The sequence below is a fragment of the Terrapene carolina genome, unplaced genomic scaffold (assembly GCF_002925995.2).
Source record: "Terrapene carolina triunguis isolate 2854851 unplaced genomic scaffold, T_m_triunguis-2.0 Scaffold69, whole genome shotgun sequence".
Lineage (NCBI taxonomy): Eukaryota > Metazoa > Chordata > Testudines > Emydidae > Terrapene > Terrapene triunguis.
The window spans coordinates 27417826-27445184 of NW_020664420.1; the positions used below are offsets into that span (position 1 = coordinate 27417826).

At 46.4% G+C, this 27359-nt stretch overlaps 2 protein-coding genes across 2 annotated transcripts in view; one reads left to right on the forward strand and one right to left on the reverse strand.

The window, feature by feature from the left end:
• SLC38A9 (solute carrier family 38 member 9) overlaps window positions 1-7705 on the reverse strand; it is an 83387-nt gene extending 75682 nt beyond the window's left edge. The window contains exon 1 of the mRNA XM_026649096.1: window positions 7643-7705. The gene's annotated coding sequence lies outside the window, so the exon portion shown is untranslated. The remainder of the gene's footprint in view (window positions 1-7642) is intronic.
• Window positions 7706-22996: 15291 nt separating this feature from the next.
• The window catches only part of DDX4 (DEAD-box helicase 4), a 92322-nt gene continuing 87959 nt past the window's right edge, over window positions 22997-27359 (forward strand). Inside the window, exons 1-2 of the mRNA XM_026649248.2 lie at window positions 22997-23063; window positions 23485-23572. Coding sequence (XP_026505033.1) covers window positions 23501-23572 — 72 coding nt within the window. The 5' untranslated portion in view covers window positions 22997-23063; window positions 23485-23500. The remainder of the gene's footprint in view (window positions 23064-23484; window positions 23573-27359) is intronic.

Genomic DNA, 27359 nt, shown 5'->3' on the forward strand with positions numbered 1-27359 from the left:
CACCACTCTGCCCTCTGGAACTGCTCCCCCTCCCGATCAAAGAAGTGGCAGGGAGTGTAAGGTGCACCTATTAGAATCAGGTTCTTAGTCCAGATAAGTTGTAATTTAATTTTGCATAGCTGTGGTTAAGTTAGGTTTAAAGAATTGTTTGTATTGTGCTCTGTAAGTTAGGTTTAAAACATGATTGCATTGTGTTCTGTTACTTGCTAATTTGTGTAGTCTTGGTTAAGTTAGATCATAGATAAGATTTTGCTGTGTTCTGTATAATTGTGGTTAAGTCTGTCTTCCCGCTACCCCCCCACCCCGAGCTTGCCCGTGTCTTCCCCCCGAGCTCCCCAGTCACTCGTTGCAGTCTCTCTGCTGTTTAAACTTGCAGCCTGTCTGCTCTCTGTGTCTCCCTAAGTTTAAATCTCCCTCCGCAGCGCCTCTGCCTTTGGTCTCCACTCCACCACGTGCTCCTCTTCCCCCATCCCCCAACCTCATTCCTCTACCACTGCCTTTCTCTCTCTCTCTCCCTCTCTCTTTTAATCCCTTCCCCCACGTGCTCACCCCGCTCCTACTGCTGCCAAACCTCAATTGTATTACTAAAGTCTAGCATAAACCCCCATTGGTTACCCTTTTCCTTTCTAACACACCTCACATTTTACATTTACACCACTGTGACATATTTTTTACCTAGAGTTGTTGGTTATTTAACACATTTTACCCATAACTGTTAGTTGGTTATATGCTGCTGTGACACATCCTTTACATAGAAACTGTTAGCTACCTGTTACATTTGTACTTCAGTGTTAATTGGTTACCAACTGTATTGTACCCCACTATTGGGTGGGGCAAGGGGTATGGAACGGCTGCCGTATGAGGAAAGATTAATAAGACTGGGCCTTTTCAGCTTGGAAAAGAGACGACTGAGGGGGAATATGATGGAGGTCTATAAAATCATGACTGGTGTAGAGAAAGTAAATAAGGAAGTGCTAGTTACTCATAACACAAGAACTAGGGGTCACCAAATGAAATTAATAGGCAACAGGTTTAAAACAAAAGGAAGTACTTCTTCACACAATGCAGTCAACTTGTGGAATTCTGTGTCAGAGGATGTTGTGAAGGCCAAGACTATAACAGGGTTCAAAAAAGAACCAGATAAATTCGTGGATAGGTCCATCAATGGCCATTAGCCAGAATGGGCAGGGATGGTGTCTCTAGCCTGACTGCCAGAAGCTGGGAATGGGCAATAGCGGATGGATCACTTGATGATTACCTGTTCTGTTCATTCCCTCTGGGGCACCTGGCATTGGCCACTGTCGGAAGACAGGCTACTGGGCGAGATGGACCTTTGGTCTGACCCAGTATGGCAGTTCTTATGGGTTGGGGGAGTGGGGGTGAGTGTCTGGGCAGGGCAGGAGCCCAGGGCTGGGGTGGGGGGGGGGGGGGGGGGGGGGGGGGGGCCGGGAGTGGGGAGGGGGACACGACTAGATTGTTGTAGGGGTTTCTTCAACTTTCTAATCCTGGGGGAGTTTTTGTGTTACAGAGTTGCTGACAGGTATTTTGAAATAAATTACCAAAATAATTGAAAGTGGTGTGATTATGTAGTGTTATTTTTACAAATAAAATTTGCAGAATTTTAAAATATTGTGTACAGAATCTAATTTTTTGCACAGAATCCCCCCAGGAGTAACTGGTGAAGCTCAACACGCAGTGTTGAAAAATAGCTGCTGGAGCCAGAGAGGTGTCTCCATTCATGTTTCCACTGTTACAAAACTGTTGCTAACAAACACAGTTGTAAGTTTTTGTAACATTCCCTAATGTAAAAAGGCTCACTATATGGTTTGTCCAGCCATTATGAACAAAGCTACAATGTCAGAACTACATTTTAAAAACATATTTAAGGCATGTCTTTTTAACACAGTTCAAGCAAGACTTGGTACTTTGGCCCTAGAATGTTTGGTTTGGTTGGTTGGATTTTAGCAATTTAGCTAGTGTGCTTAAACACACAAGTTTTTTCATTTGGCTGGGAACCAACCATAGATGGCCTAGCCTGCATAAATAAAACCTTTATTTAAACATTTTATAGCATTTTATAATGAAAAAACTGTAGTTTTTACATGTTAATGACAATATTCAGATGAAATTAGCGCAATCTACTCAAAGAAAACTGAACTACTAACAAAATATGATGAATCTTTCCTACTCTTAACTAAACCACTTCATGTCATCTCACTGATCACAAAACAGAAGCTGACTATCTTGCTAAAATATATTGGATAGGTGAAAGACAATACTACATAAAGATGGTGCAGACTCCAAGGCCTGGTCTACACTAGGCGTTTATGTCGACTTTAGCGCCGTTACATCGACTTAACCCTGCACCCGTCCACACCACGAGGCCATTTAGTTCGACATAGAGCTCTCTTTAAATCGATTTCTGTAATCCTCCCCAACGAGGGGAGTAGCGCTAAATTCGACATGGCCATGTCGAATTAGGCTAGGTGTGGATGGAAATCGACGCTAATAGCTCCGGGAGCTATCCCACAGTGCAACACTCTGTTGACGCTCTGGACAGCAGTCCGAGCTCGGATGCTCTGACCAGCCACACCCCAGGAAAATTTGAATTCCTTTTCCTGTCTGGGCAGTTTGAATCTCATTTCCTGCGTGGCGAGCTCAGCAGCAGTGGCAACGATGCAGAGCTCTCCAGCAGAGATGGCTGTGCAATCCCAGACTAGAAAGAGGGCCCCAGCATGGACTGATCGGGAAGTCTTGGATCTCATCGCTGTGTGGGGAGATGAGTCCGTGCTTGCCGAGCTGCGCTCCAAAAGACGGAATGCAAAGATCTACGAGAAGATCTCTAAAGCCATGGCAGAGAGAGGATACAGCCGGGATGCAACGCAGTGCCACGTGAAAATCAAGGAGCTGAGACAAGGCTACCAGAAGACCAAAGAGGCAAACGGACGCTCCGGATCCCAGCCCCACACATCCCGTTTCTACGAGGCACTGCATTCCATCCTAGGTGCGGCCGCCACCACTATCCCACCAGTGACCGTGGACTCTGAGGATGGGATATTGTCCACAGCCGGTTCTTCTTCGGACATGTTAGCAGACGGGGAAGATGAAGAAGGAGATGAGGAGGACGATGCAGTCGACAGCGCTGGCACCCCTGATTTCCCCGACAGCCAGGAGCTCTTCATCACCCTCACAGAGATCCCCTACCAACCTCCCCCGCCGTTACCCCAGACACAGATTCAGGGGAAGGATCAAACAGTAAGTGTTTTAAATATCTTAACATTTATTTATAACAGAACTTGCATATTTTAAATATTAACAATAGCTAAAGTGCTTTCAAACATGTAAACATTTATTTATAGCAGAACAGGAACATTTAAAATATTAACAATGGGTAAAGTGCTTCAAAACATGTAAAGAGTAAAGTGCAACAAAACGGGAATCTGAAGAAAGGGTATCATGATTAGTCTGTCTTTGGGCGCTTCAATATATAGTCCGAACTATTTTAAAAAAATTTCACAATGTCCGCTTCATGATTATACTGCCCAAGACACTCCACTCTTTTGTCCCTCCAAGGGCACCTAACCCAAAAGCTGGTCGATGTGTCCGGGGATAGAGGTGAGATCCCCCGGGGAGAACTCCTCATAGGCCTCCTGCAGGTGTCTTTCCAGCCTAATTATCAGGTTCTTTGGCAGGGAGAGCTTATTAGGCCCCCCGTGGTAAGAAACGTTTCCCTGCCACAACGCCAGCAGGTATTCAGGGATCATGGCCTTGCACAGCATATCAGCAAATGGCCCCGGTTTCTGCAGGCTGTCCCGAAGCATCCTCTCCTTCTGGCTCTCCGAGACCCTCAGGAGGGTGATGTCTGGCATGACGCCCTGCTTTGAATTAGGTAGGGGAAAGTTATTTTTGGGACTGCTTGCCCGTTCCTTTACAGAACTGCAACCGCCGGTTTACAGCCACGCGGTTTACAGCCGCGAGGGGCTGGGACAGGGGCAGAGTTCATGCTTGCAGGATTGCTGCCAGCAGAGACTCGCATTGCTTTCTATGTGAAAGGAGGCCAGTGCCACTCTTAAAGTTTTAAGCAGCCACAAGTCTACGGCTTACCATGTTTGCCAGCTAGACAAAGTCCGGTGTCCTGCCCCGTTCCTCAGCTCGCCACAGCAAGACCGCAGGCACTGTAGGCGAGGGCCGAAAATTCGACCTTGTCCTCAGTGCGCGTGTGATAGGTGCTCTGCATGGTCTTGTTCACAGAGAAAGACTATGTTCTCTGTTCACAGATACATTGCTCTGTCTCAGGAATTCACTCCCTTTTTCCAATTCCCACAGCCACATCTGCCCAGAGGCTAGCGCACATTAGGAGGAGGAAGAAGAGGACACGGGAAGACATGTTTGCTGAACTAATGGGATGTTCCCGAGCCCAGGCAGACCAGCAGACACAGTGGAGGGAGAACTTGTCCCAAATGCACCGGGCAAACATGGAACGGGAGGAGAGGTGGCGACAGGAGGACCAGCAGGCGACTCAAACGCTGCTTGGACTAATGAGGGAGCAAACGGACACGCTCCGGCGCCTTGTGGATGTTCTGCAGGACCGGAGGCAGGAGGAGAGAGCCCCGCTGCAGTCTCTCTCTAACCGCCCTGCCCCGCCACCAAGTCCCATACCCCCCTCACCCAAAGTCCAAACACGGAGGGGCGGCAGGGGCCGTGAAAACTTTCACTCCACCCCAGCAGACAGCTATAGCACTAGAAGGCTCTCATTCCCCAAAATCTGAAAAGTCCTTTCCTACCCGCCTCACACAAGACCCCGTCCAAGTTTCACCCCCCCGTTCCATGTGTGGTTGTTAATAAAAAATACGTTTCTGTTCATTGCTGTTTCCATCCTCTTCTTTTGGAGGAAAGTCTGTCTGAAGGGGGGGGGGGGAAGGGGCTTGGTAATTAGACAGGGCAGTCACCTTTAGCAGGGGGCAGGCCCAGCAGCAGGGCACATACACAGTGCAGTGACTAGTTACCCTGGTCAGTCTGGGAGGTGGCTTTCATGTTCTGTGGGGGGGGGGCGGGGTTGCTCTGTGACTTTGTGGCGGGGGAGGGCAGTTTAGAAGCATCATTAGCATCACAACACTAAACCCAGGTTTAAAACATTCCCGCGAAAACAGTAATGAAGACAACGGTGTTCATTAGCAAAAACAGAACAGATTTTATTTTTTGGGAAGGGGGTGAAGGGGGTAACTGGGTAAAGAAACGGGGGCAAGTTCAGCCTCTGTGTCCACAAACTTAAGTCACTGGGTACCCTGCTCAGTCTTGAAACTGGCTTTCAAAGCCTCCCGGATGCACAGCGCGTCCCGCTGGGATCTTCTAATCGCCCGGCTGTCTGGCTGGGCGTAATCAGCAGCCAGGCTATTTGCCTCAACCTCCCACCCCGCCATAAAGGTCTCCCCCTTGCTCTCACAGAGATTGTGGAGCACGCAGCAAGCTGCTATAACGATGGGGATATTGGTTTCGCTGAGATCACAGCGAGTCAGTAAGCTTCTCCATCTCCCTTTGAGATGGCCAAAAGCACACTCCACCACCATTCTGCACTTGCTCAGACGGTAGTTGAAGAGTTCTTTTTCACTGTCCAGGGTGCCAGTATAGGGCTTCATGAGCCAGGGCATTAGCGGGTAGGATGGGTCCCCGAGGATCACGGTAGGCATCTCCACGATGGTCGCAGCGGGATCCATGCTCGCGGTGCTGTGGCGTCCGCGCTGTCACTGACCAGAAAAGTGCGCGAACTGATTTCCCGCCGGCGCTTTCAAGGAGGGAGGGAGGGCGGGAGTGACGATTGGATGACAGTTACCCAAAAGCACCCTCGAGACATTTTTTTTTCCCCCAGAAGGCATTGCGGGCTCGACCCAGAATTCCAATGGGCAGCGGGGACTGCGGGAACTGTGGGATAGCTGCCCACAGAGCACTGCTTCCAATGTCGACGCTTTCCCTGGTAGTGTGGACTGACAAAGTCGAATTACTGTCCTTAGTGTGGACACACACGTTCGACTTTCTAATATCGATTGCACATATTTGATTTAACTAAAATCGAACTACTCTCGTAGTGTAGACATACCCCAAGTTAAGTGTATCTGAACCAAATCAATAGACATGGCAGTTGTCAGCCAATATATCTTAACCTAAAATAAAATTATTTGAATGTGGAAATTACTTAACATTTACAAAAAACAATTCAAGCTTTTGCAAATATTACTGGATGGCAACTGCAAAGATTTTTGCAAATTATATTCAATTAAAAACAATTATCTTGTCCATGGACCAACTCACAAGTTGTACCAACTTCTTCATTAGGATGAAGGGGAATAATTGAATAGGGAGCATCTGGATGCTAAGGTTGACTTAAACTCATCAATGTGTGTTCTCAAAAAGAACAGGAGTATTTGTGGCACCTTAGACTAACAAATTTATTAGAGCATAAGCTTTCGTGGGCTACAGCCCACTTCTTTGGATGCATATATATCCGAACACTACATAATCACACCGCTTTCATATATATGCATATTCATATATATGCATCCAAAGAAGTGGGCTGTAGCCCACAAAAGCTTATGCTCTAATAAATTTGTTAGTCTCTAAGGTGCCACAAATAGTCTGTATCCTCAAAAAGAACAGGAGTAACACGGCTGCTACTCTGAAATGTGTGTTCTGTTTTTGGGTCTGAGGTGAGACAGCCAGCAAATACACTAGCCACAGCCTGGAGGCTCCAGAACAGCACACTTCCTTTAAACTTTCCAACCCAATTCTTACACTAGAAGTAGAGGATGTTATCAATCACTTTAAGCTGGCTGTACCAGTTATATTTAGAATTAGTTTTATTATGAGGTGATAGAGGACAATTATATTCATTTTCTTTACAACAGCACATATGATCTCTACAACTCTTACAAAAAAGGGCAGCTCTGTACCTGAGAGATAAGTATCAGATACTGTAATCAGTCAGATCAAAGCATTGCACCACTTAATCACAATACATGCTGTACTGCTCATCAATGCAGCTAGATTGTAGAAAATAATAGATCTTATCACAGTTATAAACCATAAAATAATAAAAACTATAACTCTCCAACTTTCTGGCTATATCCTAGTTCACTCGTTTAAAACATCTTAATGCTGAGCACGGCTGCTTTTATAAATACTTCGTTTCCAAGCTTTGGGCCCTGGCTGTCATTTCCATTTGATACAAGATATAATCTCTTACCTACAATTGTAAGATATTCACTGGGAACATTAAACGTGGCTGTCACTTGAATCGCAGCAGCGAAGGAAGAGAAATAAAGAGCTAGGGTGAAAGTATGCCCCCATTGAACTCAATGGAAAAACTCCCATTAACATCAGTGGGGCGCGGATTTCACGCCGCGTGTTTTACAGAAATCCCTGCCTTCCCTCTGCATATGGAAACAGCTACCTACTACGCTCCTCGTAGCTATCTCCCCGAGACAGGATTTTATCAACAGCATTGCAGCCAGTGCCCCAAAGCACCGTCTGAGGGGGGCTGGGGGCCTGTTGGTGTCTATGTAGCACTTCTCGCCCCAGGCACAGGGCTCGCTGACCTCCCCGGGAACGGCAGCGCCCGGCCCAGCACCAATCAATGGCAGAGCTGTACCTTCAGCAGCCGGGACCTGCACTCCGCCGCAGCCCCTTCTCGCCCCGCCAGCCGAACTCCTGAGCCCGGCGCTTCGCCGGCACAAACAGGAAGAGCGGGGCGGGGTGGCTGCCGGGGAGCGGGCCTGGCGCCCATAGGGCGCATGGGCTAGGAAGTTTTCAGTGGGCGAGCCGCTCAGGCGAGCGAAGGGAACGTTTGCCTGCTGCGGACTACAACTCCCAGAGAGCCTTGCGTCAGCCTCTTCGCCCGGGACTCCTCCCAGGGGAGGGCAAATAGCAGGATAGAGCGATTGCCTACATTTCCCAGAGTGCCTTGCGCGCTAAACCCTCTTCTCCCCCACCCGCGCTGAGACCTTTCAACAATCCCAGCGCTCCCAGGTTGTGTCAAGGCTCGCACACGGCGTGTGTCTACCGTAACGCCTGTTTTCTATTGCCTCCTGCAGATTAGGGAGAAGGCAAGGGTTAGCTCAAGCCACTATTTAATTTGATGGACCCAGCTCCATGCTTACGGCCAATGTAGACACAGTTTGACACCCGTAGCTCGATTGTAGTAAGGTTGAATTTTAGCCATGCTAAAGTCAAGCTGAAGGCATTAAACTCTCTACCATGGTGTTTTCAATTAGTTAAACTAGCGGGATTGAGCTAACTTGATTGAAAAAACACCTTTTTTTCAGTGCTTAATGGTCTGGAAAAAAGGGATGAAGATCTGTCTTTTTCTGGTAGCAGTAGTTTTGAAACAGTATGTAACCCTTCTGCCCATCTAAGTTGGCAGCAACAAGGGCCGGGTTCTGTATCTAGGGGTTCCGTTTCAATAATACAATGCAAAACCGGCTCGAGCCCCCACCCAGTGACCTGGGACAATTACATACCACCCCCCTGGGTACCTCTAAGAGGCAATACTTCCCCTCTCGCAAGCACGGAGTCTGAGTGTAGCAGAAAATGTTTAATAACATGAGGTAAACGACATCAGCATAAAATTGGAAAAAACACCACAAACAGGATTCATAACACAAACCATGAGCAAAACCCACCCCAGCAAATTGGGCTGTGTCCTTTCCCTTTGGTTCTTGAATCCAGCAACCCAAAAATCACCCAGAGTCCCCAAAGTCCAACACCCCCAAAGTCTCTTGGGTCCAGCAACCCCCAAAGTCCCAAAAGTCCAACAACCCCCAAAGTCTCTGTCCCTGGTCAGTGCAGCCCCAGAGTAAAAAAGGGGGGGGCACGCAGGGTGTTAAGGGGCACCTTACGTGATCCAAGGCTGGCCAGCCGTCTGTTTCTCCGTGGGGGTTCCGCCGCAGCCTTTACCACGAGCCAGTCCACTTTCTGCCGTCCCACGAACTGCTCCGCTCTACAAGCTGCTCCGCTCCGCTCCGCTCACCGACCTGTGAGCCGTTCCAGCCGTCCCCGCAAACAGCTCCGCTCGCCGTTCCTTGGGCCACTCCAACCAGCCCCGCAAGGCTCCACGCCGCTCACTGCTCCTCCAGTCGTCCCCACAAATTGCTCCGCCAGCTGCTGAGCAATATAGCTTCAGGCTCCCCCACTAGTTAACACAGCTCTCAGTGATCTCAGCTCTTAATAACATCAGCTCTTTTGTGATTTCAGCTCTTAGTGATTTCAGCTCATAGTATAGTAGGGGAGCCCCAGTGCTGGTGCACCATTGGCCCAAAGTGAATTCAGCTCAGCAGCCTGTAACTAGACTCCTAAGGGAATCAAAGTTAGCTCTGACATTCAACAGTGGAGAGAGGAGGCGGTGCAATTGGTGCTTCAAACCCTCAGAGGGGGCCCATACCATCAGGTACAAATACCTGTCCCCATCCTCTCTCAATTCACTGGGTTTTGTAACCCATGCCCCTTGACAAGCAAATGCTACTTAGGTAATGGTGAAGGATTCACTCAGTCCTTCTGTCATACAACAGTTCCACTGGCCTTGATTCACAGAATCAGGGTAACAAAACTTTATTCTTCCTGCCCCAATAACAGAGAAACTGGGGATCCCACACCAGCCAAAGTAACCACTTTCGGTTGCTGTGGGCTCATGCTATGCGTGTGGGTGGGCCTATGCAAACAAGATCCGCCCCTGGAGTTCTTTTCCACACTCGCCATAATTCACCACCAGATGTCAGGGTAGAGCTCATCCTGACTCTGCTTACATCTATATAAAATGTGCTGCTCCACAGCCGAGCTTGCTTTTAAGTGGGTTTTCTTGGGCCAGGTATATGACCCCTTGATCTCCTTCCCACACACACACTTTATGTCCTGCCTTTTTTCTTAATCTACAGGTAAGTGTACTTTAGCACAAGGTAGCTGGTAGAGCTGAACAGGATTGGCCTTAGTGAAAATGGCAGCCTGGGCAAACGTGTTTTGGTGCGCCTGGCCAGGGGTGCTAGAACAACTTTTATAGTAGGGGTGCTGAGAGCCATTTATCCAAACCATAAACCCTGTATATAATGGAAACCACTTTAAGCCAGGGTGTGCGGTAGCACCCCTAGTTCCAGCACCTATGCCCCTGGCCCCTGACAGCACCCCACTCCCCCATTGCCTCAACCCCCAGGGCTTGCCCCATCACCTCTAGACTCCACTGTTTCCTCCGTGCCCCCCCCCCCCACCCTAGTGTTTAATTTGCACTGGCTGGGTGCCCAGCACTGAGTTTTGGGGGAATGTGTGTGTGAGAGAAAAAGAGAATGTGTGTGTTGGGGGAAAGAGTGTGTACCTGAGTGATCATGTCAGCGTGATCAGGGTGCCTGAACAGCAGCACCGGAAGCTTCCACTTCAGACCCGGAGGCACGAGCGCAAACATGCTCTCCCTGACCCCCACCCCCACCACAGAGCAGCAGAAATTGGGTACACAGATGGAGGGAGAGGGACACCCCCCCCCAAACACACACACACATCTGAAGCAGACAGGAAACAGGCTCCAGCTGGAGCAGCTTGACCTTGAGTGGCTCCATGGTTAGTGGGAGGGGAACAAGATCAGCGGCGGATACAGATGGCAGTGGAGCAGGGCACCCTTGCTTCGGAGGAGTCACCTGACTGGTCCAGCTTCCCCCCACCCCCCGCAGCTCAGTCCGTCCGCCCTCTTCAGACATTGCTGCGCCTGCCTGGTAGGGTGACCAGATGTCCCGATTTTATAGGGACAGTCCCGATTTTTGGGTCTTTTTCTTATATAGGCTCCTATTACCCCCCACTCCCGTCCTGATTTTTCACACTTGCTGTCTGGTCACCCTACTGCCTGGTTGCCTCTAAGCCTCACTGGCTGTTGGCAGGTCAGGTGGGTGGGAGGTACCAGCACGGGCAGCGCCCCCTTGAATATCATACCCTGGGCAGGGGCCCAGCCTGCCCCCCTCTAAGATCAGCCCAGGAACCCTAGGCTCACTCTATGCTAAAGTAAAACTAGAGTTCTAGAATATGTTAGGATGTGCTAGTTAACACACAAAAGCCCAGTTTTTTATCCTAGGTCTTGTCTTCACCACAGCAAAAAAAAGGTGTTAGATAACTCAAATTAGAACATACCTTATTTCATAGTGAAGACAAGGCCCTAGCCAAGATATACCTCTAGAGGCCAATATTTATAGTATTAGCAATAGGGTTGCCAATTTTGGTTGGACCTATTCCTGGACATCACTTGACATAATCTTTAATTAAAGATTAAGCTTTAATTCCTGGAGACTTCAGGACAATCCTGGAGGGTTGGCAACATAATTAGTAAGTGTGTGGGAAAATTGTTGAGTTCCATGTTTGGGTGGCAGCAGCATTAATAGTAGAATAACACATGGTGGAAAACTCAGTAATTCCCCCTGTGACTGGCATTTTCCTGCAGAGAAGAAAATCTTTGAGTGGGGAAAGGGCCACTTAGAAACATTTTTTTTAATGTTTTCATGTGAATTTAGAGACAGTGAGATGTGCTCAATGCATAGCTGTGGAAGTGAAGTTACTTTTACCTATCCATAGAAGAGCATCCATGGCATAATCAGTGGGTGCAAGATTTTCCACATTCACAAATATGCATCGACCATGAGGGAATATCTGCAGGTTTTCATGATAGAGTAATAAAAATGCCAAAGACTATTGCTAGCACTAGTTCAGATGCATTGTGGTTGGAAAACAGGTACAACATTTTCTAATGTATGATAGGCTGGAGACTGAAAGAAGGGGATGTTAATAACTATGTCTGTGCAGTCTGGGTCTTTCTTAGGAGTAGGTTTGACAGAAACTGATTTTTTAAATAATTTCAATACATTATATCAATGTTTATTTTTAAGCATTTTAAAGTTATTGATTTAAATATTTACAGTTTTACAAAAGTCTGGGTTTGAAGCATATTTTTACTTATATTGATTTAAATTTGCACAGTTGTGAGAAATCATGGGTGGATCCGGCAATAATTATTTAATGACAGTAGATGCTGAGATTAAAAAAGTTAAAGCTTTATAACTGTTAAAACACAAATTGTCAACATCACATGTCAAAATATATTAAATAAATATCCTTAAATCAAACTCTAATTAAGGTTCGCAAGCAACATTTCCTTACTAAGCCTATCTGTACATTTCTGTTATTACCAATGGCAATATTTTTTCATTGGTTTGTGTGTGTATGGTGAATTGATGTTTACTGATATTGACTACATTTGCAGATGACACAAATCTGGGGGAGGGTTGTCAACACTTCGGAGGATAGATCTAAACTTCAGAGGGATCTTGATAAATTGGAGAATTCGGCTATAGACAACAAAATTAAATTCAACAAAGAAAAAATGTAAAGTGCTACACTTAAGGAAGAAAAGACAAACGCACAAATACAAAATGGGGAATAACTGGCTTGGCACCAGCACTGCTGATAAGGATCTGGGGTTGTGGTGGATCACAATATCAACATGAGTCAGCAATGCGATGCTGTTGCAAAAAAAAGCAAATACAATTTTAGGTTGCATTAACATCGCATGCAAGTCACAGGAGGTAACAGTACCATTCTAGTCAGTGCTGGTTAGGCCTCAGCTGGAATACTGTGTCCAATTTTGGTCACCAATGTATAGAAAGGAAAGGATGTGGAGAAACTGGAAAGGATTCAGAGACGAGCAACAAAGATGATCAAAGGGATGGAATGTAAGCAAAGGCTGAAGGAACTGGGTATGTTTAGTTTGGAAAAGAGGAGATTAAGGGGGCATGATAGTGGTCTTCAAATACTTGAAAGGGTGCCATAAAAAAGATGGAGAAAAGTTGTTCTCTTTTGCCACAGAGGGCAGGACAAGAGGCAATGGGTTCAAACTACAGCCTAGCAGATTTAGATTAGATTAAATCTCAGGAAAAACTTCCTAACTTTAAGAACAGTGGGACAATGGAACAGACTGCTGTGGGGGATTCCTTCACTAGAGGTTTTAAAAGGAGGCTGGATAGCCATCTGTCTTGCATGGTTTAGACACAACAAATCCTGCATCTTGGGCATGGGTTTAGACTAGATAACCCTTGCAGTCCCTTCAAACCCTATGATTCTACTGATAAAAATCTAATCCATCAAAGCCTACTTATGAGAATGCCAATAAAGGCAACTATTGTGGTCTCTATGTTACAAACTGCGATATGTCCACTGTGAACTGGAGACATACTGCCAAAGTCTTCAGTCCTGCCTAATTATTGTTCCTTGAGGAGCACAGGCAGACCTGCTGCCAAATCTCATTGTCTTGGATGAGTGTGTGTAAATACTCCCTCATTATAAATTAACTTTAAAGTAGTGTCTAATTCTTCTTTAGGTTAAAAAAAATTGCTGTGTGTTCCAATGAGGTATTTAAAAATCTTATTAATGTTATAGGAGGAACCGTTATCACCACCTATTATGAGTGTTGCCTCGTATTTCCCATGATAAGAACCTGTTTTCAGTTTCTTATAACTTTGCCAAGCTTCAACTGTTTGGGCTGAAGTTTTCCATGCCAGTTGTCTGCTTCAGACTAACATTTTTTAATATTTCAGCCAAAACAGTTCAGCCATTTCTTAAAATTAGTCTAGGGAAGAATATGTTGTTTTGCCATTTAAAAATTCTGGTAAACTTTTCTTTGAGATACTCCAGTATTCCTATGTTTTGAAACAAAGACTTGAAATTTGGCCTTTGTGTCAGAGAGGCATCTTTTGCTGTTCTTGCAAAAATCCACCCAGATTTGAACAAGTTATAAGCCTTTGAAAAAATCTCAGTTTCACATTCTCAGTACAGACTTCTAGTTTAATACTTAAAATACCCAGTGATTCCATCCAGGTCTACTCTACAAAATTTTGTTAGCATAGATATGTTGGATGGGGGTGTGAAACAAATATTCCTTCCCACTCCCACCCCCAGTCTAGATGCAGATATGCTGACAGAGTGCTTCTAGCAGCATAGATAATGTTTTTTCTTTGGGAGGAGGGGGGCATGACAGCATTGCCATACTGACATAAAAGCTCCTTCTGCTGGCATAAGATGCATCTACACTGGGGGGGGGGGGTAAGGGGGTCCTGCCGGTAAAGCTATACCAATATAGCAATATTGGCAAAGGATCTGTACTGTAGAGAAGGCCTCTATGTGTGCTGAGTATACTCTGTGTAAGGACTCAGGAACTAAAACTCAGGACTGCAAGAGCCTGAGACTGCTGATATTCCCACGGTGCCACCAGGAGGCATACCCAGAGAGCACTATGGAGAGTAAGCACCACAAATAGCACTGCCCAAGAGAACCAGAGTGACAGTGCCCTGCAGGCCTCTGATTGGCTACGTGCCCTATTTAACCTCAGGGGTTGGCCCAGGAAGTTGTCTGGGCAACCACACAGATTTTGGTCTGCTGCCATGTCAGACTTTATTGATCTCCTGGTTTTTAGTCTCTGACTCTGGCCCTGATTCTAGCCTGGTACTGCCTCTGGTCTCTGACTCCAGCCTGACTCTGATTCTTGCATCCTGATTCCATCCTGGTACTATCTCCGGTGGTCTCCAACCGTGGCCTGACTCTTGCTGACGGAACCTGGCTCTTGCAATTCTTCCAACTCCAGCCTGATGACTACTGCCCCTGGTGTGCAGACCTCAGCCCAGCTGTGACTGCTAGGCCAGCCCACCTATGTCTTGGCCCCTTACACTCTGCCCCTTCACGCATTCTACATGTAACAGGGACGGAAAGGAGTGGATTGGACAAATAATAAATAATAAACCTTTTATAGAGCTATTATTTTTGGGTGTCTCTCTGCAGACTGAGGAAAGCCTAGGCTACGCTACAAATATAATGGAATCAGGTCTCATTTACAACATGATTAACTTTTTAGCATGGACAGGACTTAACCATCTTATTGTAATGAGGCTAGTGCCTTGGATGTTTCAACATTACACTAGAGCATTAAGAAGATTTTTCTTTGCAACAATAAGGGAAACTGAAACTCAAGGTACTGCAAGAAAAGTGTTAGAAAGAACTTCCAGACTGACCCAGCTCACTTCAAACCTGGGCTGAATCTAGTGCCCCAAGGAAATGTAATCACTGACACTATTTTTTTTCCAGTGACTATTACTACTATAACTTTTGGTGGTACAAAAGAAAAAGAGAAGTTGGACTGAATCATCAATTCTTGCATACTCAGCGCTGTGGTCGGAAGAGAGATGTGGGACAGAGGCTGTAGGAGTTATTCTAGACTAGAGCCTGTGAAAGGATCAAGGGTGTTTAAAAAAAAAAAAAAAAAAAAAAAAGGCCATGAAAAAACAAAACTGAGAACAAAGTTCATTTTTGATTACATATAAATTGTATCTCACTATCTCAATTATTATGAAATAAGGCAGTTTGAATGTGTATTCCAGTACATACAAAACTTTCAGTGCCTTTTTAATGTTACAATATCTACACGTTTTTTTCCTAAAGCATGCTAATTTTCAGTATTGTAATACATTATTTAGGGAAAAGCTGCTCTTCATGGGTCACATTTTCTCATGCACCAAGATCCACTTGGTGCAATTGTTGGGAGGTAAAGGGGACCATGTTTCTTAGGCCTTGGCTACACTGGCGCTGTACAGCACTGCAACTTGCTGCGCTCAGGGGTGTGAAAAAACACCCCCCTGAGCACAGCGAGTACAGCGCTGTAAAGCGCCAGTGTAATCAAAGCCTGCAGCGCTGCATGCTATTCCCCTTGGAGAGGTGGAGTACATACAGCGCTGCAAGAGCTCTCTTGCAGCGCTGGCGGCGCGACTACACTCGCACTTCACAGCGCTGCCATGGCAGCGCTGGGAAGTCCCAAGTGTAGCCAAGGCCTTAGTTCACAGCTGTTCAAGCCACTGGCATGAATTAGGGCTCGGCTACACTTGTGAGTTAGAGCGCATTAAAGCAGCCCCAGGCGCCCTAACTCACGACCTGTCCACACTGGCAAGGCATTTAGAGCACTCTGACTCCGTGGCTAAAGCGCTCCTGGTAATCCACCTCAACGAGAAGCATAACGCTTGGTGTGCCTCGGGTGAAACGCCCGGGCGTCAGTGTGAACGAGGTGTTGTGTTACTGCGCTCTGATCGGCCTCCAGAAACGTCCCATAATCCCCTTAAGTCAAGTGGCCACTCTTGTCATGTTTTTGGAATCGCTGCAGGGATGTGGATATAAAAAAAAACATTACTGTGGAATGCTGTGTGTGAGAGAGAGAGGCAGGGAGGAGGGGGGATTTGCTGCTGTCTGAACTTACAAAACAGCATGCTGACATGCTCTCAGCCCTCCCAAAACCCACTCTCTCTCCCCCACATACACACATCACACTTCCTGTCACACTCCACCCCACCCCACCCCATTTGAAAAGCACGTTGCAGCCACTTGCGTGCTGGGATAGCTACCACAATGCACTGCTCTCTGTGGCTGCTGCAAGTGATGCAAATGTGGCCACGCCAGTGCGCTTGCAGCTGTCAGTGTGGACAGATTGCAGCGCTTTCCCTACTGCGCTCTACGAAGGCTGGTTTAACTCAAAGCGCTCTACATTTGCAAGTGTAGCCATGCCCTCAAAGTAGCCTAAGGGCAGCTGGTGGATATCCCAGCTGGACAGTTACGGACAGATTTTGTCTCCTGTGCACTGCTTGATTGGTGCTATTCAACCTGCTAATCAGTGACCGAGTCATGCCAGAACACTGGAATGGCATTCCAGCACCTTTTTGAGTGGCAGCATAGCATTCATAGACCTGTCTCCCTGTTCCTGAAGGAGAAGAGGTGGAAGAGGCAAGGGCAGCATTTCCTCAACTGCTTCCTCCACGTCTTCTACTTCCAGGTCTGCTCCAGAAGAGATGGTCACTCAGTATCAATCTCTCCTTCCCGAGCAGGTAGCTGTGCCCAGGGGGGGCCACTCAGAGTTTGGAGCCATCTCTCCTTCCAAAGCAGGGAGATGGGTCTGGGGAGTTCAGGCACTCTATTTTTTTTTTAAGGATTTGAGCACTGCTGATTATAAAAGATAATCTGGCCCCATATTATTTTAAAAATTACAATTTAGTATAAATCTGTACCCAAGAATAGGTCTTATTTTAGAGCTTCAGGAAGCTTCACTCCCAGAAAACATCTCCTGGAACCTGTGCTCTAACTCCACTGCTTACATTAGGTTAATGGTATTAGGTTTGGTCTACACTTGAAAGTTATATTGGCAGAGCTACGGCAGTCAGGGATGTGACAAAAGCACACCTCCGAACAACTTAGCTATGCAGACATAACCCCCCAGTGTAAATGAAGCTATGCTGACAGAAGACTGCTTCCGTCAACATAGCTAATGTCGTTAAGGGAGGTGGTGTTCCTATAGTGATGGAAAAACCCCTCTGTTGGAGTAGGCTGTGTACACTATGGGGCTATGCCAGCATAGTTATGCCTTGCCGAAATAGCTATAGTCCCCATAGTTTAGACATATCCTTAGAAAAATCCTGTCCCCTGTCTGGTGGCTGAACTCTCTAGCCACATCTACACTTGAGTGTTTTGGTATTAACGACCCTCAGTCACCATCTGGCTTCTGCTGAAGCAGTGGTTAAAGTGTGAGACTTGTCTCTGTTAATGTAATGAGGGCAAAATAGGGATGTAGATAGCCTGGAAACAGCAGGGACAGAGCAATCTAGGGAGAGTGTGCTAGTCTGTCTACTCCTGAATAACACAGGCTTCCTGAAAATGCATATGACATGTACTTTGCTTGGCTAGCCTTTATAAATGTCCAGGAAATAGCATAACTGATGCTGCGGGGCTAGCAGCCTTTTTGGTTGACATATTCTGCCTACTTCCTTGGGTAGGCACAAAAGGGGACTATCAGTGCTATCTCTTATATAGCACCGGGACAGTCTGGACATATAGCTTGCAAAAGCCCTCAATAATTTCAGGTGCATTATGCCTTTGCCCACATGCCAGCTGCCATTGTGAATTTCTCAACCTCAAACATACAGTATATCTCACTGAATGATAATTGCTTGGAATTACCAGCTGTCATAGAGTAATATCCACTTTATTATTCAGTGAGCAGAGCTCTCATCTGCATTGTCTGGTGCTATAGTAAGCTCACAGAGATAGAAAAGTTAATTCATAAGTTTTACTGCTCTTTACCCTCATCCCTAGACTTCAGCACAATCTTGTTCCACTAGTCACTGGAGGATGGTCCCGACATGAGCACAGGAAAAAATCCAATAAAGGTCCATAATGAGCAGGCATCCGAGACAGTTCTGAACAAGGTAGCAGAAGCCAGATCCCCTTTTCTTCAGTGACTGCCCTCCAGCAGCAGGAACTCCCTCTACTAGAGAGAGAGAGAGAGAGAGAGAGAGAGTGAATGTGAGTGTACACACACACACTTACTATATGTCCTTACTATATGTTCCATTCTATGCATCTGATGAAGTGGGCTGTAGCCCACGAAAGCTTATGCTCAAATAAATTTGTTAGTCTCTAAGGTGCCACAAGTACTCCTGTTCTTTTTGCGGATACAGACTAACATGGCTGCTACTCTGAAATCAGCCTTGACAGCCATTCAGTTCTGCATTACCAGTCTTTCCATCAGAAAATGGCAAAGAGATGGCTTAGTTCCTCTGCAATACAGGAGGAGCTATTATCCCGTTGGGATAATTGAATAAAATGGCAATGATTATTAGACAATTCTGGGATAAACACCCAGTTTTCTCAAATATTCTTTTGGTCCCACAATACCTTTTAGGGTCTCCTACAAACCCAGATTTCAGGGATGTGTGGTGTTGAGAACTGTGGAATAGATAACCTGAGGCGCTTACAGTGGATAGTTGTAGTAAATGCATGCAGATGCACTGAACTGTTTCAGGAGCAAATGGTGCTATAATTGCCTAGCTGTGATGTTGAAATGGTGTAGTGCTCTAATGTAGTCAGGCTTCGAGAGCAAAACCATCCGTTTTCCAATCTCCCTTATACCAGTTTACATTGAAGGCTTGCATCCACAAATGGACTTAGGCACCTAGAAAAATCACTGGGACAACACTGCAATCCACAAAGCCTGAATTAGGCAGGTAGGTTCCCTAGACAATGAATGGTGAGAAAGAGGTGACTTAGAATGAAATCCACAAAGCAAGCATGCTAGTCAGGAATCTGCCTAAACTAGCCAATGAGAGATGCCCATGAGAGTGGTGTGTCCTGAGCCTTCTGACAGAGAAAAGCGCTGATATCCAGGCTGCAGGGAGGTGCCTACTGATGCTTGTGATTCACTAGTGGGAATGCCTTTTCTTGGAGTCAGGTGGCTTAGGTGTCTAAGTCAGAGGTTCTCAAACTGTGGTCCACGGACCACCATTGGTCAATGAGCTCCATTCAAATGGTCCGCAGACAGTTCACTTTAAGGTGCGTGCCTGGGTGGCTGCACATGAGAGAATGAAGGGCCACCCACCTAATTAGTGAAGCCGTCCAGACCTGGCTCCACTAATTAGGTGCCTGGACCCTGAAGAAGATGCACATATAAGGTGAGGGCAAATGGGGGTAGGTGGGAGGGGGAAGTGGGGTGAGAAGAGGGGGTGGAGGAAATTTGGGACATGCAGGGCTGTGGCGGCCAAAGAAAGAGGCGACTTTCCCCAACCCCAGCTCGGGGGCTGCTGGGGCAGGAGAGAGACCCTCCCACCTCCCAGCCCCAGCCCTAGCCCAGGGGCTGCTGCAGCGGGGGAGAGAGGGTACATCCATCGCATTAATATCAGTAGTCTTACCTTTCTAAAATATGAGTTGTGTGCTTTTATTTGTAGAACAAAAACATTAATTGTTATTAAGTTTTTTTTAATATAGCACTTTTATCCAAAGCACTTTACAATAGTTAGCTAATGGTACAAACAACATTTGGAAAGATCATTAAGTGATCCGCTGAGACCCTCAGCAATTTTCAAGTGGTCTGCGGAAAAAAAAGTTTGAGAACCACTGGTCTAAGTTATTTCTTGTAAGAATAAGTCAGGCACCTTCCTCACTCCACAAAAATGGCCCAAGAAGGAGGTGTGCTGCCTACTTTATAAGTGGGTAGAGTGCTCAGCTGCAATGTGGGAGATCCAAGTCCAATATCCCCTTCTTTAGGAGAAGGAAAAAGAATTTGAATGGGGGTCTCTGTCATGGGGCAGGACTCACCCCTGCGGCACCTCCTGCTGGTCATCCAAGGAATTAGCATTTCCAGCTCCGGAATGCCCCCTGCAGGCCGGTGTCCCACTTACCGCTGGGCCTAAGTCCCTCCTGGACCCCGGTGCCCCTTTCAGGCTGGGGTGCTGCCACCTAGGAGCCGGACCTGCTGGCCACTTCTGGGGTGCAGTGCGGTGCCAGGACAGGTAGGGATTAGCCTGATTTAGACCCGCAGCACCGCTGACTGGACTTTTAACGGCCTGATCGACGGTGCTGACTGGAGCTGCCAGAGTCCCTTTTCGACTGGGCGTTCTGGTCGGAAACCGGACACCTGGCAACACTAAGCAGAGCCGGGGGTCAAGCAACCCCTGGCACTTTGGAAAGTCAGCGCCTGTGGGAGAACCTATCTTACTCATAGACTCATAGACTTTAAGGTCAGAAGGGACCATTATGATCATCTAGTCTGACCTCCCGCATGATGCAGGCCACAAAAGCTGACCCACCCACTCCTGGAATAATTCTCTCCCTTGACTCAGCTGTTGAAGTCCCCAAATCATGATTTAAAGACTTCAAGTCGCAGAGAATCCTCCAGCAAGTGACCCCTGTCCAGCAAGCGACCCCTGCCCCATGCTGTGGAGGAAGGCGAAAAACCTCCAGGGCCTCTGCCAATCTACCCTGGAGGAAAATTCCTTCCCGACCCCAAATATGGCGATCATATTTTGGTTTGTGGATCACTTGGAGGCTTACGTGGGAGATGGGCATCTGGATGCCTGTAGAGAGGAACCAGTGTGTGTGCCCACATGCAGAAACGTAGATATCTAGAGAACTTTTACAGTAAAAATGTCGGTGCTGAGTGAGTTTAGGCGCCTCTAGGGTTAGGCAACAACTGAGCAGTAGTTTTGTGGATTCCAGTGGAGCCTATAACTGGGATTTAGGTACCTAAGTATCTTTTTTACTGCCTGTGGTTGATAATGTTTTCTCAAAGGTCAGTTGCAAAACACCACGCTTTTGCCAAGGTGTTTTTGTTGTTGTTAATTCTTATGCTGTATAAAGGCACTTGCTTTGCTTGATGCAAAATGGCTGGAGGATGCAGCACCCATCTTCTTAACTTTAGCCCAGTAGTTAGGGCATTCACATGGGATGTCAGAGACCCAGGTTCAATTCTTCTCCTGCCTGATGGGGAGAAAGGATTTAAACAGAGTTCTCCTATCTCTCAGGAGCATACTCTAAGCACCCAGCTATGGGATATTTTGTTGAAGCTGTGGATAACTAACAAAAAAGTGATTAGAACAGGGGGAGGGGATTCTGAGTCTTCTACCACGAAGGAGGGTTCCCTAACCAGCAGGCTATAGAGTCATTCCCCCTCTTTCTCTTGCCCAGTGACTGTTCCATTGTGGATACTTAAATAGGTATTGGGCTAGAAAGAGTGAAAGGGAAATGACTCTGAAGCTTGCTGGTTAGGGAGAGACTGAGGTAACCTTGCATCAGAACAGCCAATAGCTCAGGGATTAGTGCATCTCTCTTAAGAGGTGTGGGAAACCCATGTAAATTCTTTCTCCATCCTATGCAGAGAAGGGAACTGAACCTGGGCCTTGCACATCCCAGGTGAGTGCTCTAACCATTGGGCTAAAAATTATCTCATGAGCTCTGCTACCTCCCCCCAGATTTTGAATGGGACTTGATCTGGTAGGTGGTCTCTGAGAGAAGACTCACTGATCAACCCTATATGTGAAACAGGGGTTAGTCTGCCAATGTTCCCCCAATTTGTGAATTGCTCTGGGGCTTGGGCAGGAGCAAAAACACTGGTGCTGTGGGAAATTCACCCTGAAAATTTATGCACTGAGAGAGTTTAGATACCTATAAGATTTCGTGGGGTTTTGTGGATGGCAGGGGAGCCTAAAACTGGGGTTTAGATGCCTAAGTTTGAGGTTTAGGCACCAATGTATCTCTGTGGATCAGGTCTACAGTTCCTTATGAGCTCCCTACCACTTCTTGCACAGTGATGCAGAGGACTCCTTGCACAGTGACAAAGAGCTTTGAGAGTCTATAGTTGCAGTAATCTTTCCAATATGTTGCACATGCTCTGCAGCACAACCACATACAGAGCTGACCAGTGATCCCCTCCACCACTTGTGCACTGACACAGTCACACATAATGCTCCTTGGACAATGACTCCCCTCTTCCCCTGCCCACACAACCTATGTACAGTAACCCATTCACAGCTATTTGCAGTGACTTTTCTACTTTTAGTGACAGAAATCTCTTGTACCCAGACACATACACCCAGAAACATTGTATTTGCACAGTCTCTCCCTCTCTCTCACAAAGCAAACTGTACAATTACCTTCTCCAGACCACCAATACAGTGACATACGGGGCAGGGCTTTCTCTTTGCTCTCTGCTTTGAAAAGCACCTAACAGTGGAGGTCCTGGTCCCTGACTGGGGCTATAGCTCGATGCTAATACAAATAACACAATACTGTGACCCGCAGCCCATTACACAGCGACACACAGCTCTGCTTACCCACCGCCCCCGAGTTCCTCGCCAGACACTGTGCCTAGCGACACAGCCACAGATCCCCTAGACCAGCCCTAGAGCCCCCCAGCTAGCGGCTCAGCCTCAGACTAACACAGAACCAGCGCCACGTGCACAAGCTCAAACTCACGGCTGAGTGACTCATAGCCACTAGCAGCGCTCCGCGCGCAGGGCGCTACGGCTGCTGCGTCCTCATTGGTGGGTGGGCGTGGCACGTGACACAAAGACGGGGCGCTGCGCGGCGGTTGGTAGGTAGCGGCACGTGCTGCGGCTGCTGAGTGGAAGAAGCCTCGTTGTAGGGGCGCGCGCCGCCTTTGTGGCGCGTGACGGCTGGTGCGGCGTGGAGCGGAGGAGGTGAGAGGGAGCGGGGCGGCTGCCGCCTGCTCTCCCGCCACGCCGGGGTGGGGGTCGATGGCTTCCCGACGCAGCGCTGGCCTAAGGCAGCGGGCGGCGTTTGGGTGGGAAGCCCCGCGGAAGGGAGCTGGGCGGCGGCCCGCCCGGGCCAGCAACTAGTGGGAAGTCAGGAGGGAGAGAGTAGAAAACATGGGGCTCCGCGAGAAGAGCTTGTTGGGGTGGGTGGGCGGCCGGGAAGGGCAATTCCGGGTTGGCGGAGGTGTGGGACTCGTGCGGTGCTGCGGGTGTTGGAGGGTCTGGGCTTTACAGGCTCTTCCAGTCCTGATTCGGCTCAGGGACCTCGCGGCCACTTTGTCGGCTCTGCCTGGCCGCGGCAGCTTCCCGTGGCCGCCAGTAACAAGGTCTTGCCCTCTCCGCGCAGATTGAGAGCCTGCAGCATGGGAGATGAGGACTGGGACACCGAGATCCAGGAGCGCATGGCATCCTTCGTACCAGACTTCCAGCAGCTGGTACGAGACCATGAAATTGGGGCAAAGGGAGGCTGGGGCCCGGTTACACTTAGGGTGACCAGATGTCCCGATTTTATAGGGACAGTCCCGATATTGGGAGTTTTTTCTTATATAGGCTCCTATTACCTCTCTCCTCCTGTCCTGATTTTTCACGCTTGCTGTCTGGTCACTCTACTTCAGCATGCCCTGCACAACTGTTTTTTAACCTAAACCCTGGCGGGGGAGAGACAAACACGATCCCATATGCCTCTTCCCTTGCATTGGAGTGATAGACTGGTGGTAGACGACTGTGTTAGAGGCCAAGGTTTTATGGAACAACAAAAGAGTATTTATCTAGATTTCCTAAGTGTGTGTTAGTAGGGAGAGACTGTTTCTAATCTTTATGCCATGTTCGCCATGACTTGTGTAAATAAAATACTCTTATCCTTCTAGTCTCAGAAGTGCTGAGAAAATGTTCCTGCTGAGCAGATCAAGTTCCTTCCCCTTGATCTCTGTTGGATTTCTGTCTCTTTAACAACTTGACTTAGTCTATAAGCAAAGTACCTACCTAATCCTGCTCCCTCAATCTTTTGTTTTAGTTCCTCTGTTCTTTCTTGCGATGTCCTTCCCAATAATACCAGTTTACTGTTCCCTTCATTTCTAATTTTCAGCTTTTTCTCCAGGGATGTTTACTTCTGTACTTGGAACAGTCTCTTTTTCCATCCACCACAAGTGTCTTCTTTCTTTGTTGTAAACCCACTTTTCCCAGAAGTCCTTACCTTCTTTTTTGTCATTCATTCTCTCACTGTCCATTACTTCAATCATTGAATTTTGTCTTTTCAAATTTTTACTGTATGCTCGCTCACAGCACTTGGACACCATAGTGATGAGTAGGGCCCTACCAAATTCACAGTCCATTTTGGTCAGTTTCACAGTCATAGGATTTTAAAAATAGTAAATTTCATGATTTCAGCTATTTAAATCTGAGATTTCACAGATTTGTAATTGTAGGGATCCTGACCAAAGGAGTTTTTTGGGGGGTTACAAGCTTATGGTGTGTGTGTTTGGGGGGGTGGGGGTTGTGGTACTGCTATCCTTATTTCTGCACTGCTGGTGGTGGTGCTGCCTTCAGAGCTGGGCATCTGGAGAGCGGTGGCTTCTGGCCTGGAGCCCAGCTTTGAAGGCAGAGCTGCTGCCAGCAGCACAGTAGAAGTAAGGATGGAATTGTATGGTATTGCCTTACTTCTGCACTGCTGCTTGCAGAAAGGTGCCCTTAGTCAGCAGCCACCATTTTTCAGCTGCCCAGCTCTGAAAGAAGCAGTGCAGAATTATGGGTGGCATAGTATTGCCACCCTTACTTCTGCGCTGCTGCTGGGGGGGCACTGCCTTAATAGCTGGGCACCTAGCCAACAGCCACTGCTCTTCAGTTGCCCAGCTCTGAAGGCAGCACAGAAGTAAGGGTGGCAATACCATGACACCCCCCGCTCCCCCAAATAACCTTGCAATTCCCTGCAACTCCCTTTTTGGGTCAGGACCCCCAATTTGAGAAACCCTAGTCTCCCCAGTGAAATCTATATAGTATAGGGCAACGTTTCCCAAACTTTTTTGGCCACGGAACACTTTTTAGCCTATTACGGAACACATATTATTTTGTAGTCGTTTGGTTTTCAAATAAAAAATTATTTGTGCTCAAATACATTTTATTTTATAAAACAAAGCAAAAATACAAATTTAAAATAACTTGAACTAACAATTTCTAACTGGAAAGCGCGTATAAAGTAGTACAAAAATCATGTGCAAGAGTCAAAATTAAATACAGTGTTCTACTTGAAAAAACCTGTTTTTATATATACCCAAACACCAAACAAATTAGATTTTTAGTAGGAAAATCTATTTTTATAAACAGAAATACAAATTTGGATTTAATGGGATTGGTGTTTCCTGCATTTTTCTATCACAAATTCGCTTAATATTAGGAATAATGCTGGAAAGTTGAATCCTCATGTCAGGCGCAGCATCAAGTCTATTCCTATATTTGGTTGTCGTTGCAGTATTATACGAAAATACCGTCTCTCACAAATAAGTTGTAGCAAAAGGAAGGAGCACTCGAACTGCACATTTAGTCATATTAGGGTACTCGCCTATTAGGCTGCTCCAGAAATTATTCAGCAGAAGATCCTTAAACTTTTGTTTCAAATCAGAGTCAGAAATTAAGTCAATTAGGCTTTCATAATCATGCGCAGTAAAGCCGACTGGTTTGGCTGTAATTACAAACGGATTTCGAACCCAAGCATTATCATCAGTAGTTGTAGGAAAATATTCTAATAAAAAGGCCTGCAAGTCACGTTAGTGCTGTAAAATGGTGCTGGAAACTTCTTCATGGACTGTAGAATTTATTTCAGTCAGAAATTCATGTACTGTAGGAAAGCAGTCGAAGTTATTCCGTTCTACAGAAGATGCCCAGAATTCCAGTTTCTTTTTTAATGACGAAATTTTATCCATTGTAGTAAAAATGGTCACATTCTTTCCTTGCAGCGACAGATTAATTTAATTTAATTTTGCAAAAATATCCGCAAGATACGCAAGTCTCATTAGCCATGAGGAATTTGTCAGACAGTCATTAAATTTTCGTCCTGAATTATCTGAAGTGAAGAATACCAGTAGTTCACTACGAAGCTCAGAGCCTCACAAGCACTTTTCCTCTGGATAGCCACCTCACTTCCATATGTAAAAGAAGCGCTTTGTGCTGACTATCCATTTCCTCACACAAAATTTTAAATAACCTGGATTGAAGTGGTTGAGATTTGACAAAATTGATAATTTGTACTGCTTCATCGACCATAATTTTCAGATAGGCTGGTATTTTTTTTAACTGCAAGTTCTTGTCTGTGTAGAACACAATGGCTTTAGTGCTTTCTGGTGCCACACTTATGATTCGCGTTACAGCTCCTTCCATCTTCCCGATCATTGCCCGAGCACCGTCAGTACATACATCAATACATTTTCCCCAACTAATTTCATGCTTTCCGATAAAATTGTTGATACAGTTGAATATTTCTTCTCCAGTTGTGTTGCTTTGCAGAGATTCACATAAGAGCAGATCCTCTTCAATAATAGTATTAAATCTATATCGGACAAATACTAGTAGCACAGCAAGTCTACTTCATCAGTGGACTCATCTAGCTGCAATGAATACTCATGGCAAATTTTCAGTCGGCAAACTAGCTCTTTTTCTATGTCATTGGCAAGATCTTTAATACGGCGTGCAATGGTATTATTTGACAACTGTACAGCATCAATTTTTTTACCAGACTCCTCGCTCAACATGCACGTTACAATATCTTTCACGCAAGGCTTGATAAGAATTTCTCCAATAGTGTGAGCTTCTCCGGCAAGCGCTATACGGTAACTTAATCAATAAGATGCCTCTGTTGCACTTTTGTTGTCTGTTTTAGCAATTTTAATCATTGAAAGTTTACAATTTCCAAGTGAGCCACACTTCCTCTTGAAAAAGCTTATATCTTTGTCTTTGTATTCAGCATGCTTGGTTTCCAAATGCCTACGAAGTTTAGCAGGAGCCAATGAACTGTTTGCTAGTATTTTGTTGCACACGACCCACTGCGCATCAGGAACATCTTTATTTCCAACACACATAAAACCGAAAGACAAATAACTTTCATCATACTTTCGTTTTGGTATTTTAACACCTGCTGCTTCTTGTTTTTTGATATACTTCGGTGGAAATTCTTTCACCTTGGATAACTCATTAGTACCAACAGTTTTTTCGGCAACAAAAGACTGCGATTGT